The following is a 16,054-nucleotide window of genomic DNA, read 5'->3' as shown; positions in this document are numbered from 1 at the left end:
GGGCGCAGTGTGCTAAAAGTCGGAAACGTGACGTCAGAGTCTCTGTTTACTATCTACATGTGACAGCAAGCCTCTATGGAGATCATTCGGGGATCGATGTGCGCACTTTGCTGTTTGATGAATGGCTCAAATACAGCGCTATACATTATGTTGCCGATGTGAAGTTGCAAAAAAAAAAATAGACGGCACAAAAGATGGTATGTGAGACTTTTAAAATGTATCGTGTCATTTATATATGTCTTTTTTACTTTGTAATTTTTGCAACTTAACAACAGCAACATAATGTATAGCGTTATATTTGAGCCACTGAGAAAAAAATAAAGGACACGGTGAAAACGTGCACTTTGTGATTAAAGTGGAAATTTCGGCTTTAATCTCGAAATTTCCACTTTAACCTCGTAGTTTACTTTATCATTAAAGCAGACGGTTGTAAACGTCATCCCAGTTTTTAATCGCTACGAGCTTCTTGGACCTGACAGCAGGTAAAGTAAAACAATGAAAAATAGATGGCACAAAAGATGGTATGTGAGACTTTTAAAATGTATCGTGTCATTACGATCGGGAATATGTGACACTTGAATATAAAAGCACCACGAATGCATCTGTATGTCAGCATTTTGCTTCAGCAGCGGAAAGCAGCAATAGATCGCCAAACAGAACAAATTAAATGTATGATATTCCAACTCTCTGCACATTTAGAATCTTTAGATTTATACTTGATATCACTTTCATTATGAAATGCATTAAAATGTGTATGTTATATTTTACATATAATTTCGTTTAAATAATGAATACTGTTAATAAATACACACATGGGGGTGTGACGGTGGCGGAGCGATAGCACTGCTGTCTCGCAGGGAGTTATGTTGCTGGTATTCCACATTGTGCTCCGGTTTCCTTCCAAAGATATGCAGATTTGGGGATTTGGTGCCGCTAAAATGACTCTAGTGTATGTGTGTGCTTGTATTCACCTTGCGATGAGCTGAGGCCTCGTCAAGGGACTGTTTCTCACTCGTGCCCAATGCTTCCTGGAATGGACACATACATCCCTGGATTTATGGATTTAATCAATAAACATCCTTTTCAGAGATATTGCGGTAAGGTGTTATCGGAATTTAATAGGTGTTCTAGGCAATTCACAACACAGAGAAGCCGAACATGTTCTCACCGCCATAATATCTCGCACTGCCACCTGGTGGATTCCTCCAGATTTACGTAAAGAACGCGCGCAAGTATAAACACTACAACGCTTGCGTAGCAGGAGCGTCCGCTGCAGCATGCGTCGCGTCGCGTCGCGTGAAGTATAACTCCGGCCTATGATGTTCTACTTTAATGACAAAATAAACTACGTGATTAAAGTGGAAATTTCAAGATTAAAGTTGACATTTCGTGCTTTTTTCCCCACTGTGTGCCTTTTTCTCTGTACTCTAATAAGTTTTCATATGACACTCAGATGGTGGGCAACGACTTGCCTTTTCACGGCGACTTTGATATCTGACAACTTCTTTTTTATTTTGGGTACTGTGCGACTTTGTGAACTTGAACTTTCAAGTTTCTCCGAAACGCTATGTCACTCGATCAACTTCATTTTGTTTTTTATACCACTGTTTAAACCAACAAATAGTATGTTTTTCTTTGCCTCCACTTGGAATTCGCTGAAATTCTATTTTCCCTCGTGCTTTTGCCATTGTCTTTACACAGAACACTGAGCTTAAGGGCTATTTATATTGATTTGCATATTCAAAGAGGTGTAATTCTTGGAGGAGTTGGGGTGGGGCAGCAGGCACGTGCATGTGCGTTAATTTTCACGCTGATCGGGATTTATGTAGCGGAAGAACGCAGAAGTTGGCGAATGCACAGATTTATGCATCTGGATGTTTCTGTGTATAATAGTGTGTCTATTTCCGAGGCCCAAGTTGAGGCACCTGACTGACATTCGCATTTGTACATATATGTGCAATCAACCAGGAACCCTATCCATCCTGGGAGGAAAGTACACTCGCACACACCGGCATCCGATTCCGAGCACGCATGCTACCTGGGACACAATTATTTATTTAAAAAGTGCCCTGTGCCATGGACCATTCATCACAGTGTTCCTGTGCCACTGATCCTTATGTTGCCTTTAGGAAGCTGTGCCTCCCTGTTAGCCTTCTACCCACTTACTGTCTTTGAGAAACAGCATAGTTCCTTAAATTTAAATTGGGATTGTGTGTCCCAAGTGTCTCCAAATTTTCCACCTAGTAGTCATGTCCTGCCATCTGTCTCAGCCTCTTTCGTTTATCACCCTCTGATGGTACATGCATAGATACACAAAAATATACTACTGTGATTCTGTCTATTTCCTGGATGCTCTCCAAAGGACATGGCCTTGCCTTATCTTGCCTTATTCCATCATGATGGTACCCCTTGCTCCTGTCAACTTCTTTCAACTCAGCTATCCTTTAACTGTACATGTATTTGTATATGTATAGTATGCAGCCATAGGGGCAAAAGGTGAGTGAGCCTGTCACAAAGTTTAGAAGTGTAGAGTTAAGTTACTCTCTCAATGTCAAAAGCTTAGACAGTCACTTTGACTAGCAGAGTTCTCCTGTAGCTCAACTGGCAAGGATGTCTTGATGTATGTCACTCCATGAAGTATGTGCATGAATGTGTGTATATATTGGTGTACTTGTGTTCCTTATGATGGGCTGACTACTCATCCTACATTAAAAAATATACTTGTAGCTTTCCATGACCCTAAAATTACTTTAAAATTACTCCAGAATTGGATGGATGGATGAAGGGGTGAACTGATATGCGTACATGAATGTAGCTGATGATAGTACCTGCTGTATAATTGGGCTATATGATAGGTAGCGTAACATTTGTTCTCAGAGCCCTGTAATTTTAATTTCTGTGCTTTTATGTTTTATGCACCATGAAAACTGATTGAAGTATAATGAAGAGTATGGAGTTTATTGGCAATTGTAAATTGAACCAATAATGTATAAGTGTGGCCTGTGATGGAGTGACATCTGTCCCATCCTGAGATGGTTCTTGCCTTTCTCCAGATGCTGCCTACTGCACCCTCTGACCCCTGCTTGGAAAAAAGTGGGTTACAAATGAATGGAAATTGAATTTCTGATCATTCCCTAATGAAGCAAAGTAATCTAGTCTAGTAAAGAAAAGGCCAGGCTTATTTTAACAAAAAGGCTATGATTGTGTACTTTCTTTTTTTCCACCAGTGATTTGTCCTAAGAATGTGAGAGTGGCGTCAGCATCTTAAATCCAACCATTAAATAATAAGAAATGTTTACAGAGAACAGAGACATCTTGAATTGAGTCATCCTTTCCTAATGTTCCTAACAGTTTTGGTGGACAACAGATTCATATGGATTATAATTATTTTGATAGGTTACATGTGTATTTTTATTGCAGCGAAACAAATAAAGCATATTCTACTGTTACTCTGTAACATTAATTATCTAAGGAATTTTGCTGTGTGCCTTAGAAAGAGCTTCAGGCAAAAATGCCAAGGTTATGCAGCATTGTGCAATGTGTCTATTAAAGTTAAATGCCTTTAAAAGGCATCAGTGGAAATTCTGAATTCATCTGAATTAAACAGTTTGGTGAGTGGCGAGGCTTAATTACTTATGCAGTACATTGGCAACACATTCAAAGATTAGTCCCCGCGCTAGGCCAGTTGTTTATTCAGCACCCAATTAATAAGTATGGGACTCGATAGTGCGTTGGTGGGAAAATCAACTTCCTTACAGGAGCTACTGTTTAGCAGACATAGCAGTCAGAGGTGCCAGGAATGTCTCAGGGCTGATGTGGCTGTTGGTTTTCATTTCAAAGATTTTATTTCATTCTGAAACAAATTACTGCTGGAATTCATCCCTCTATCCATTTTCTATACTTGTATATTCAACTCCGTATTGTGGGGGCAGGAGGTTAAATGAACATTGTTTGCAAGGACCCATCCAGAATGGGGTGCCAGTGCATTGCTGGGAACACTTGCACCAATCAACCCAAAATGAATGTCTTTGGGATGTAGGAGTACCTGGAGAAATCCCTGCATTGACACAGCGAGCAGGAGCAAACTCCTGGAGCTGTGACATAGCAGAGGTAACCACAGGACCACCATGCTGCCTGCATTTGTTCTTCTCAGTCTTATTTATGCTCATTTTCTGTATAGAACTTCACATATGTAATTTAGAACATGTGTTTTGTTGCCCATACCACCCCGTAAAGGAACAGACAAAAAAGATCATAAAAGTTTGGTGCATATCTGTCATCCCTGTATAATTCAAGATTAAAATAATCACAAAGAAATCAAAATAAATGTTGGACATTAAAACAGAGGAGCTGGTTTTAAGGGCTCAGGAGTAGAAGAGACAAGTTCAGGAGACCAGAAAGCAGAAATTACTTCATTGATGGTTGGCCCGTTGATCATTCCATTCATAGAGGAAGGACAAGGAGAGGAATTAAGTGACTGCGCCATTCCCTGGTTCGGAGTGTTATTGCAATCAGACGATCCCTAAAGTTGCCTCCAATACACGTGTGTGATACCTGATAATAAACAGAAATACTGTAAACATGAACACATTAATATATTTCTTTTAAGACTCTCTCATACTTTATTTACTTTAAGACTTTTCTTGTTAATGTTTTGTCTCCTGAATTTTTCCCAGAGTATTTCATTAATAAACAAAGTGCTGACAGGGTATGCTAAACTGGAGCTGACCTTTAATATACTTTTGTAAAGCCGCTTCTTTAATAATAGACATTGTAAATGAAATAGAAAGCAAACTTTTAACAAATAAACTCCAGTAGTAAATGAGGTTGTCCTAACAGGACCCAAAGAATGGTATCAAATACCTTACAGAATTAAAAGAAACTCTAATTGGTTGTTTCTGTGTTATCGCACAAAACACAAAAACAAGGAAACGGCATCATGTTCAATTAAGTGAGGCGTCCAATTACAGACAGGATCTGGCCCCAGGGTAAACTGGTTGGAGTAAAGACCCACATCTGAGGATTCATTTTCTGTCAGTACAGTTTCTTCTATAAAGCAATTACATAAAGTGCATGTTTAGTTTACTCACTTTCATAACGAAACACTTCAAGAACTCGGTGGTAGTTTGCATTAGGCCTGCAATGACCTTAGCCAGTGTTTGTGGGAAATCTAACTGACTTTCAAAAACCAGTAAATGGGCTGCTTCTTCCACCTATGTCCATCCATCCTCTTCCGCAAATCCAGGGTTGGGTCGCGGGGACAGCAGCTTAAGCAGAGAGGCCCAGACTTCCCTCTCCCCGACCACTTCTTCCAGTTCTTCCGGGAGAATCCCAAGGCGTTCCCAGGCCAGCCAGGAGACATAGTCCCCCCAGCGTGTCCTGGGTCTTCCCCGGGGCCTCCTCCCAGTTGGACATGCCCAGAACACCTCACCAGGGAGGCGTCCAGGAGGCATCCTGATCAGATGCCCAAGCCACCTCATCTGACTCCTCACGATGCGGAGGAGCAGCGGCTCTACTCTGAGCCACTCCTGGATGACTGAGCTTCTCACCCTATCTTTAAGGGAAAGCCCAGACACCCTGCGGAGGAAACTCATTTCAGCCGTTTGTTTTCACAATCTCGTGGTTTCGGTCACTACCCATAGCTCATGACCATAAGTGAGGATAGGAACATAGATCGACTGGTAAATTGAGAGCTTTGCCTTACGGCTCAGCTCTTTTTTCACCACGACAGACCGATACAAAGCCCGCATCACTGCGGATGCCGCACCGATCCGCTTGTCGATCTCACGGTCCATTCTTCCCTCACTCGTGAACAAGACCCCGAGATACTTGAACTCCTCCACTTGGGGCAGGATCTCTCCCCCAACCCTGAGATGGCACTCCACCATTTTCCGGCTGAGGACCATGGTCTCAGATTTGGAGGTGCTGATTCCCATCCCACTCAGCTGCGAACCGATCCAGAGACAGCTGAAGATCACAGCCTGATGAAGCAAACAGAACAACATCATCTGCAAAAAGCAGTGACCCAATCCTAAGTCCACCAAACCGGACCCCTTCAACACCCTGGCTGCGCCTAGAAATTCTGTCCATATCTGTGACAAAGGGCAGCCCTGGCGGAGTCCAACTCTCACTGGCAACGGGCTGAACTTAATGCCATACTGGCAATTCGGACCAAGCTCTGACACCGTTTGTACAGAGACGAACAGCTCTTATCATATCCACCTATGTATACACTTTTTATAAGAATAAAGGTAGAGAGGATTATTGAGATCATCAAGCTTTGTGATTCTAGATCCTCCTCTTGGAGAAACTTTGTGGCCGCTGGTTCACGATCCAGCCAATATATTCATTAGAAATTACTTTAGTGACAATCCTTACTTTACCCCAATCTTTCTGACTAAGTAAAATTCCCAAATTGTGCCATATTTGATCATGTTGTTAACCTTTCTGAGAAAGTTTGAAAAATTATGTTCTGCTGTTACAGCTTTTATTTATTTCCTCACTTTATTTTGTTTCTGCATCAAGCAATTCTAAAGTAGTGTCTATACATGTAACATTTAGGTGTAGAGGTGTGTGCAGATGTGCCCTGCGGTGTCTTTTATGCATTCAAGAGATGGTTCCTTCCTTGCACCTGATGTTGCTGGGATAATATTGAGCCTGTTTGACCCTAAACTGAATTAGGTCAATTTTAAAACTGATGGATGGAAATTCCTGTATTTCTGCAACTGAAACACTTTAAAGTTTAGTGTTTCGTTCTGAGTCATTGGAAGAAACTGAACTGACAACATTATGGTTTGTGGTCAGCTGTCTTCAAACTTGGCCACATGGTCTCCTCATAATGATTATTCTTTGAATGCCTATAGAAGTGGGGGTAGGAGAGGTCATTGAGTAGCTTCTATGTTATAGACCGCGTGAAGAGGTTGCCCAGGTTGCTGGCTTCTTTTGAATATTGACATTCCCACACTTTTTAAGCCCTGCTAGTGGTCAGTCTGCTGGTAAAGAACAGGGCTGATACAGAACTCCTTATTTGTTTCTGTTGCTGGAGCATTGGCATAAAAACCCTTGGCCCTTCCTCTGTTTGTAGTATCAGACTGTACCAAGTGTCCTGGGACAACTGTGTAAAATCAGCTTTACTGGGACTTTTACCATTTTAACATGAGAGTATCTTTTCTCTCTGTCACACATTGCAAAACATTTTGTGGTAGCAAGCAACAATGAGAGCTCTCACTTTCGATGATTATTTGTCACCGATAGTAACCTCCTTCTGTTCTCTCAAATGTCACAAGCATTTATTAATTTCCTTCAGCCCGGCATTCATTAGTCATTCACTTTTATTGCTTTGTTCCATCATGTTTTACCAATTTGACTTTTGATTGCTTTTCTCCAGTTACAGTGAAATACAAAGAAAATCGTATGACTGAAACTGCTCTAGGGGAGTGAATTGTATAGATTAAAAGCATCCAGAGAGACAAGTGCAATTAATGTGTGGTTAAAAAGAAAAAGGGGACACTGAAAAAGCATCCCAGTAATTACTTTTCAGTCTCACTTACCTTTAATTGACGGACCAACGGCTGAGCCTTGACAAGAGAAGGCTTCAGAGTGAGCAGAGCTGACTTGTGCCGGAAATGAGCTCATTCAGTAAGTGACATCAGACCTCTACACAAGACTTAGGAAAGGAATGAGAACAAAAAAAATGTCTTGCATTTTCCATACCTTATTTGACCTCAGCACGGTGTAAATTCATAGAGATGAGAATATCATTTACTCAATGAAATGGAGAATAGCAATGTTTAAAGTTAGTTCATTAGCTTCTGGAGATTGGGTTGGAATCCTGGCTTGGGCCTTGTCTGTGTGAAGCTTCCATGTTCATCCCATGTCTGTGTGGGATTTTCACCCTGTGCTTTTCCTTCATTGCAACTTCATGTAGGTTAGGTGATACCATTATTAACTTGATGTGTAGGAGAAAGGGTGTCAACTAGGGCATCACCATTTCTCCTGGTTTTAATATGTTGAGATCTCACCAACTGAACAACATATCTATTGTCATTCCATATGGCATATCACCCCCAACTATGGACAATACATTTAGGATAGTTTGATCTGCAAACTCCACAAGGGCCTCTATAAATGCAATCAAATGGTATACAGGAAGAAAAGGAGTGGAGACTACATACCCCTAAAGGGACCATAGGCTATGCCTCAGGGTCTCTGATTGATCACTGCACAACAAGGATTTTGCTTCTTGAATACTTTTGGGTATATCTTAGGCATTCTGCCCTTCTGATGGTAAAAATCACCTTTATATTTTCCTGTCACAAGTCATTGCAGTTGCCTATTTTTGAGATTTCTCGTTATGTTATAAATATAGATACACAGTATGACAACTACAACTGGAACATCTGCATTGGTCTAAAAGTAGTGGGACTGCTACGATGAATGCATCACAAACATACCATGGACTATTGGGTTTGGACAGCTGTGCTAAAGAGTCTCATTAAATTAAAAAGAACCGGCTACTCTGTAAGCATTTATTGCCAGTGTATTGATAATTTTGCCTCCTCTTCATATAAAACATCAATTGATGAAATATTTTATGAAGGAGGTGAATAGGAAAGGAGAAGGATTTTGATATCTGAGATTGATGTTTCATAGAATAACTGATTCTAAGATTAAAGAAGACACTTCTGTTGGTTCACAAGTCAAACACATAATCGATGACAAGCAGTTCAAAGATCTGCTAGTGGGGCCTGAAAAAATTGCATGGAATGTATTCAAGGATGTTGTTGAGAATTTTCTTGGTAACTACAGAGCACCAAGCTACATCCAGCTGGTTGACAACATGCTTCAAGCATACAGAACTATGAAGTGCAATATGTCACTAATGGTTCATTATCTGCATTCCTAATTTGACTTTTTCGCCTGATTACTTTGGTGCAGTTAGTGATGAACACAGTTAAAGGTTTCACCAGGGCATTGCAATGATGGAAAAGTGGTATCAGGAAAGCGTAACCCGCCAGTGCTGGCCGACTATTGTTGGATACTGAAACAAGAAGCATCAGATGCGGATTACAAATGAAAATTTGCAGCAAAACATTTTTAGCTCAGTTGAGCTAATGCAATATGTCTGCATCATTCAGTGATTGAACATGCTATTAATCTAATGTTTCACCAAATGTCTGCATGAAACAGTGTATCTAAAATTATATTTGTGTTCAGCTTAAAGATATCTATCATAATCAATAAAAAATTTTTAGGGAGCAAAATGTTGAAGCAATTTGCTGTATAGTACGCTGCTTAGCTTTACTGCTTGACATCTATTTTTCTGAAAGTTGGAGATCCAGAGATCTGTGGCATATACTGTACTTCATTAGCGATTCTACATCATAGCTCCAGAGTTTTGGATTTACATGTCTGGTTCGACACTCTCTGGTGGGTCCTAAAGACATGCTTGTTAGGTCAGTTAGTGACTATAAATTGGGCCTGTATTAAAGAGTGTGCCCTGAAACGGACTGGCCCCTTCACTTTTGCCTTGGCAAGATCCTGACCCTGGGCTTGACTGTGCAGGTATCTCTGAGTCTTACTCTCCAATCAGTCTCCTAAAGAATACTGAGGTTAAACATTTTTACTCCATATAACAACAGTGATAGTGACTCAAGGCAGGATTCAGACTTAAAGACTTTTTTTTAGCCATGTGGCATCAGGGCTAACTATTGGCCACTATGCCAACTCTATGGATTTGAGTGTGGGTTCCCTACATAGATAGATATTTATACTTTTCCATGCACTACGTTTAAATCACAGGCATGCCTCTTTCCATAATTCTAGAGTACTAACAGGTTGAGTGACTTAGTATAATATAATACTGTATGTCACTTATGGGAACTGAAGGAGCTTGTGATTTCCAATGCATTTCCTACAACTAATTTATTCACCCCAGGATACCATGACCGCAAGTTATGAGAGGTCTTGATTGATTGTTCTTCATATTTGTAACGCAAATCCTGGACGTGTAGGACACATGTTGGCTAAGAGTGTGATAGACACTAAAAAGGGTGGAGATTTAGTGTTGAGGTTACAATTCTGCCAAAAACTGAGATGGAAAGGTTACATAATTATTAATTGAGATCTTTTGAAACCCCACCTTCTGGATTTCTGCGTACTTTCTTCATATCACCCTGACGTTGTGGTCTGGTCTCTTGTGATAGTGACTGATACCTTACTGGAGACTGACAAAGAACAAGATCAATATTTTCAAACTAAGACAAAAAATGAAAACTGTTGTGAGCACTGCCCAAGCCAGCCGCCTTTTGAATGGCCTTTGTTTTCCTCTTAACATTGTTGTGTTCATTGTAGGCCGTGGATCATTAAAAGTCAATTTTATTTTGGCAAGTGGAGCGAGTCACGCGGCAGCACCTCTTAGCGAGGCAAAGTTATTTCTTATTAGAAGGCTAATAGCGAAACTGGGGACCTTGTAATTCTATTTCTCTGACATTAATTAGCTATGGTTCAGCTGTATAAACATGCCGCAGTAAAATGAATCACTGGTGCACCCGTGCTTCTGAGCGATATTACAGGAGAGATGCCACTCGAGAAGCAAACATTTACCAAGCAAGGAACTCTGTGATAAACAGTTGATAGGGAGAGCATATCATAAGGGGCTGACAGCAGACCAAGCAGGATGTGCATCACACTGGCATCTGACTGTGTTGCCTGTCTGGCGTCACTACTCAGTGTCATTGCATGATGTACAGACATTAGGTTTGGGTCTGACATAGTTCTGCCATTGGATATAGCAGGAAGAGAATTTTTAATAAAGTTCTTTTGATGGCAATGTGCCTTATGTGGGCAGTCATCAGCAAACCCCCTCATATATACAGACATGAACAAAGCGAACTTCACTTCTAATCATTATGTATAGTTCTGCAATGTGATACTCAGTTCTCTAAACATGAAAAATATCTACTGGTTTCTCTGTTTTCCTTTTCCAAGAGAGGAGTTGTAAAAGGACTGCATGGTGCCACAATGGCTAGCACTGATGATGCCTCACATTTCCAGCGTCCTGGGGTCAGATCTCAGTCTGAACATTGTGTGAGGTTTGCATATTCTTTCCCTGTCTGCATGGCTTTTTTTTCTGGTACTTCAGTTTTCTCCCCACAAAAGATGTGTGTGTTAGGTTAACTGGAGATAAAAAGTCATTAAGCATGACTGTGTGTTGAGATAGATTACCAAAGTCAAAACGTTTTTCTAAATTCTTATCTGGAAGTGCACTTGCTTTGTGCTAGAATTTGTATTGTTTGTGCAGCTATTGTTATTATTTTTTTCATATGCATGTTTCATCATTATCTCTATGCATTTTTGTGATGTCTTCACCAGTGCACTTTTGTATGTTGCTATGGTGCAGCATATTGCTTGGGGCATGGCTGTGGATATATGTTTGTGTGTGTGGGGGGGGTCTTTTTTATGACATGAGTTTGATGCCTGTTTTTTTTTGCCTACTCCTGCTTCTTAGTATTGATTGACCCCTGCCTGTCTGAACACTCTCTGGCAACACAGTCTATATTCCACTAGATTCCACATTGGCCTACTTATTTAGGGTCATATGGTCTTGGGGCCCATGTTGTAATTGTCCATCTTGTGGCATTGCCCCTTGCTGACTGTAGCCTACTCATCCATAAGAACATAGAATCATTACAAATTTGACAAACAATAGTGGACAATTAAGTCTATTAGGCTTCTTTGGTTAGCTAATCCTGAAGTTGCACTAATACTATATTTTAAAAGTTGTCACGGTTTACACTTCAACTGTGAGACTCTTCTTTCTTTTGACTTTCTTGCACATTGACCTATTCTGATAGCCAACGCGACCTTAAACCCAACTCCCCCAAATGGCCAAATCTTTTCTAGAGGTTTGACACCATCTCTAAATTTAATAAACAATCAAGCGACACTTCATATTGTAAGAGACACCTCATACTCAACCTATCAACATTCAATCAATCAACATTTATTTATATAGCACATATTCATACAAAAAAAAATGTAGCTCAAAGTGCTTTACAAAATGAATAGAGTAATAGAAGACACAATAAAAGATAAACATAAGTCAACATTAATTAACATAGAATAAGAGTAAGGTCCGATGGCCAGGGTGGACAGAAAAACAAAAAACTCCAAAAGCTGGAGAAAAAAATAAAATCTGTAGGGGTTCCAGACCAAGAGACCGCCCAGTCCCCTCTGGGCATTCTACCTAACATAAATCATCATATTTTCATGGAAGGACCTGATGATGATGGTCACGTAGACTTCTGGCTTTCAGTCCATCATTGTTGGAGCATCATGATGCTTTGAGTAGGTGGTGGTGGCGCAGGCCGCCACCACAAAGAAACCGGAAAAGAAACAGAAGAGAGTAGGGGTCAGTACGGATTTTAGAGCCACCATGAATAGTTATTATGAAGAATTGAACATACAGAGTATCAGGATTATGTTAAAGTGAAGTTATAAAAAGGCCATGTTAAAGTAATGTGTTTTCAGCAGTGTTTTAAAGTGCTCTACTGTATCAGCCTGGTGAATTCCTATTGGCAGGCTATTCCAGATTTTAGGTGCATAACAGCAGAAGGCCGCCTCACCACTTCTTTTAAGTTTAGCTTTTGGAATTATAAGGAGACACTCATTTGAAGATCTAAGGTTACGATTTGGAATATAACGTGTCAGGCATTCCGATATATAAGATGGAGCGAGATTATTTAAGGCTTTATAAACCATAAGCAGTATTTTAAAGTCAATCCTGAATGACACAGGCAACCAGTGTAGTGACATCAAAACTGGAGAAATGTGCTCGAATTTTCTTTTCCCAGTTAGGATTCTAGCAGCTGCATTCTGCACTATGGAGTATTTGATGCATGTGTGAAAGCTGAGAATGTCTACTGTCTACCCCTTAATTTTCAAGCCTGCTAAATTTTTTTATAGGGTTGTGGCTGGTTATACCATATCCCAGTAGCATCACAGGAGCTCTTAAGCAAACCCCAAACCCAGAATAATACTCAGATGCCATAACAAAGTAACAAAGGGGTTTATTGGAGGAGAAAATAGTTTCAGGAAGATACAAGAACACAGGTTTACACAAAAAAGGAAAAACAAAACACGGCACTCAGTGTCTTGACTATACCATGTTTAATAGTTTGAAACCTTTCTATCTTCCTCTTTCTTCTCTCACCAAAAACCTTTGTGAATGAATATGCCTCTACCTCTTTGTCAGGAGAGCCCTTGCCTCCACTTTACTCCTGATTCCAAGCTCATCCAGCTGAAAGGGAGACACTGGAAGACTTCTGGAGCACTAACCATTTAGCAAGGAAGTACTTCTGGGTTTATTCCTCTGGCTATAGAGCAGACACTCATATACACTCACCTAAAGCATTATTAGGAACACCATACTAATACGGTGTTTGACCCCCTTTCGCCTTCAGAACTGCCTTAATTCTACGTGGCATTGATTCAACAAGGTGCTGAAAGCATTCTTTAGAAATGTTGGCCCATATTGATAGGATAGCATCTTGCAGTTGATGGAGATTTGTGGGATGCACATCCAGAGCACGAAGCTCCCGTTCCACCACATCCCAAAGATGCTCTATTGGGTTGAGATCTGGTGACTGTGGGGGCCATTTTAGTACAGTGAACTCATTGTCATGTTCAAGAAACCAATTTGAAATGATTCGAGCTTTGTGACATGGTGCATTATCCTGCTGGAAGTAGCCATCAGAGGATGGGTACATGGTGGTCATGAAGAGATGGACATGGTCAGAAACAATGCTCAGGTAGCCCGTGGCATTTAAACGATGCCCAGTTGGCACTAAGGGGCATAAAGTGTGCCAAGAAAACATCCCCCACACCATTACACCACCACCACCAGCCTGCACAGTGGTAGCATAATGGATCCATGTTCACATTCAGTTTACGCCAAATTCTGACTCTACCATTTGAATGTCTCAACAGAAATCGAGACTCATCAGACCAGGCAACATTTTTCCAGTCTTCAACTGTCCAATTTTGGTGAGCTCGTGCAAATTGTAGCCTCTTTTCCTATTTGTAGTGGAGATGAGTGGTACTCGTGGGGTCTTCTGCTGTTGTAACCCATCCGCCTCAAGTTTGTGCGTGTTGTGGCTTCACAAATGCTTTGCTGCATACCTCAGTTGTAACGAGTGGTTATTTCAGTCAAAGTTGCTCTTCTATCAGCTTGAATCAGTCGGCACATTCTCCTCTGATCTCTAGCATCAACAAGGCATTTTCGCCCACAGGACTGCCGCATACTGGATGTTTTTCCCTTTTCACACCATTCTTTGTAAACCCTAGAAATGGTTGTGCGTGAAAATCCCAGTAACTGAGCAGATTGTGAAGTACTCAGACCGGCCCGTCTGGCACCAACAACCATGCCACGCTCAAAATTGCTTAAATCACCTTTCTTTCCCATTCTGACATTCAGTTTGGAGTTCAGGAGATTGTCTTGACCAGGACCACACCCCTAAATGCATTGAAGCAACTGCCATGTGATTGGTTAGATAATTGCATTAATGAGAAATTGAACAGGTGTTCCTAATAATCCTTTAGGTGAGTGTATTTGGCCAGAACACAGCTGCGGCCTCCTGTTGCTTTTGACTGGCCTGGAGGACTGTTTTCTAGCTTGGTGACTTCCTTCATCAGCTGTCAATACCCTGACCATCATGTGTTCTTCTCCAACCCCTAGAAGGCTCCTTGGTGTCCCATCAGGATAACAGTTCTCACCAACTCCCAGTTCCGCAGCCTCCCATCCAGCTCACAACAACTCCTAGATGGCTTTTTACTGCCTCGCCCATGCAGTGGTCCATACTAGTTCCTATAATGAAAGGGAAAAACCCTTGCACTGTGTTTCAGCAACCTGAAGCAGGAAAAAACTCTAGATAGGTTGGCCAAGTACTTTTTGAGAAATACTAATAACATAAACCTCTTGGAATCAATAAGGCAGAACAAATTCATTGCCCATGTCAGCCCTTCATTTAAGCTATCTTCTACTTTTGTTAAAATGCAAGACAAGTGCAAACAAATGTAAGAAATTACCTTCAGGAAGAGGAGTATTTCAACAGTGTGCAAGTTGGTTTGCTTTTCATCCAAACTAAGCCTCAGGTCTATGGAACCAGAGCTGGAATAGTTCTGGAGTTGAGAAGATGACGTGTACAAATGGCTCCCTAGAGATATCCTGACATCATAGTACATGGAGCCGGGAGTGGTTAACGGGTTTCCGTTTATTACTTTGCGGCTCGTGTCCTGTCTTTTGTTTATTTGGCTGTGCCCTAATAATAAAATACCGGTAAGTCGTGATTTATGCCCCTCTAGGGAATGTTTCAGCTAAGCAGCCTGACTTCTTAGCACACACGTGGTCATACATGAGCAATAAAGTAAAAGCAATCAGCTCCTTGAAGATTACAATCAGACCTTGTGCATTTCCAGGAAATTATGTTTAAGACCTCCCTTTATTCTATTAAAATATTTGTTTCTTAATGAATGTTTGACTTGCCTTTACTGTACAGGAATTCACCTTCATTTTTTTTTGGTTTTGTCTCTTTTATCTTAGGTATTCCGAACTGATTTTATAACAGCAATGAAGTTGCCAGATTCCTTCCAGCTGAGCCAGGAGGAGTTTTATGTCCTCTCAGACCCCTGGAGACAAGAGTGGGAGAAGGGAGTCCAGGTGCCTGCCAACTTAGAGGCCATCCCAGAGCCCCTGGTCAGGTAGGCCAGCCAGCAGGAAATTCTTCTACCTTGGGATCAATTCAATAAACATTCCTGATTTTTTTTTTTTTTCTTTTCCTCCATGATTACTCAGCATTTTGAATGGAGAAGCATTCATATTATCTTATTTTTTTACTTTAATGTGCCAAGCAGTTTTTCACACATCATTACTATAAATTCTCTTAATTTCCACTTATACTATTGACCAGGAAGATGGTACAGTTATCAGTGCTTTTGTTTCATAGCTCCTAGAAACTGGGCTGAGTCCCAGCCTGGTGTTTGTCTATTGGGATTT

General features: G+C 40.8%; 1 protein-coding gene across 2 annotated transcripts in view; it reads left to right on the top strand.

Moving 5' to 3' along the window:
- The window catches only part of jade2 (jade family PHD finger 2), a 323,216-nt gene that overhangs the window by 84,339 nt on the left and 222,823 nt on the right, over positions 1-16,054 (top strand). For both annotated transcript variants that reach the window (XM_039774037.1, XM_039774038.1), the window contains exon 4: positions 15,602-15,759. In XM_039774037.1, coding sequence (XP_039629971.1) covers positions 15,602-15,759 — 158 coding nt within the window. The remainder of the gene's footprint in view (positions 1-15,601; positions 15,760-16,054) is intronic.

This window comes from Polypterus senegalus, chromosome 13 (genome assembly GCF_016835505.1).
Source record: "Polypterus senegalus isolate Bchr_013 chromosome 13, ASM1683550v1, whole genome shotgun sequence".
Classification (NCBI taxonomy): domain Eukaryota; kingdom Metazoa; phylum Chordata; class Cladistia; order Polypteriformes; family Polypteridae; genus Polypterus; species Polypterus senegalus.
This window is presented reverse-complemented; position numbering and strand designations above follow the sequence as displayed.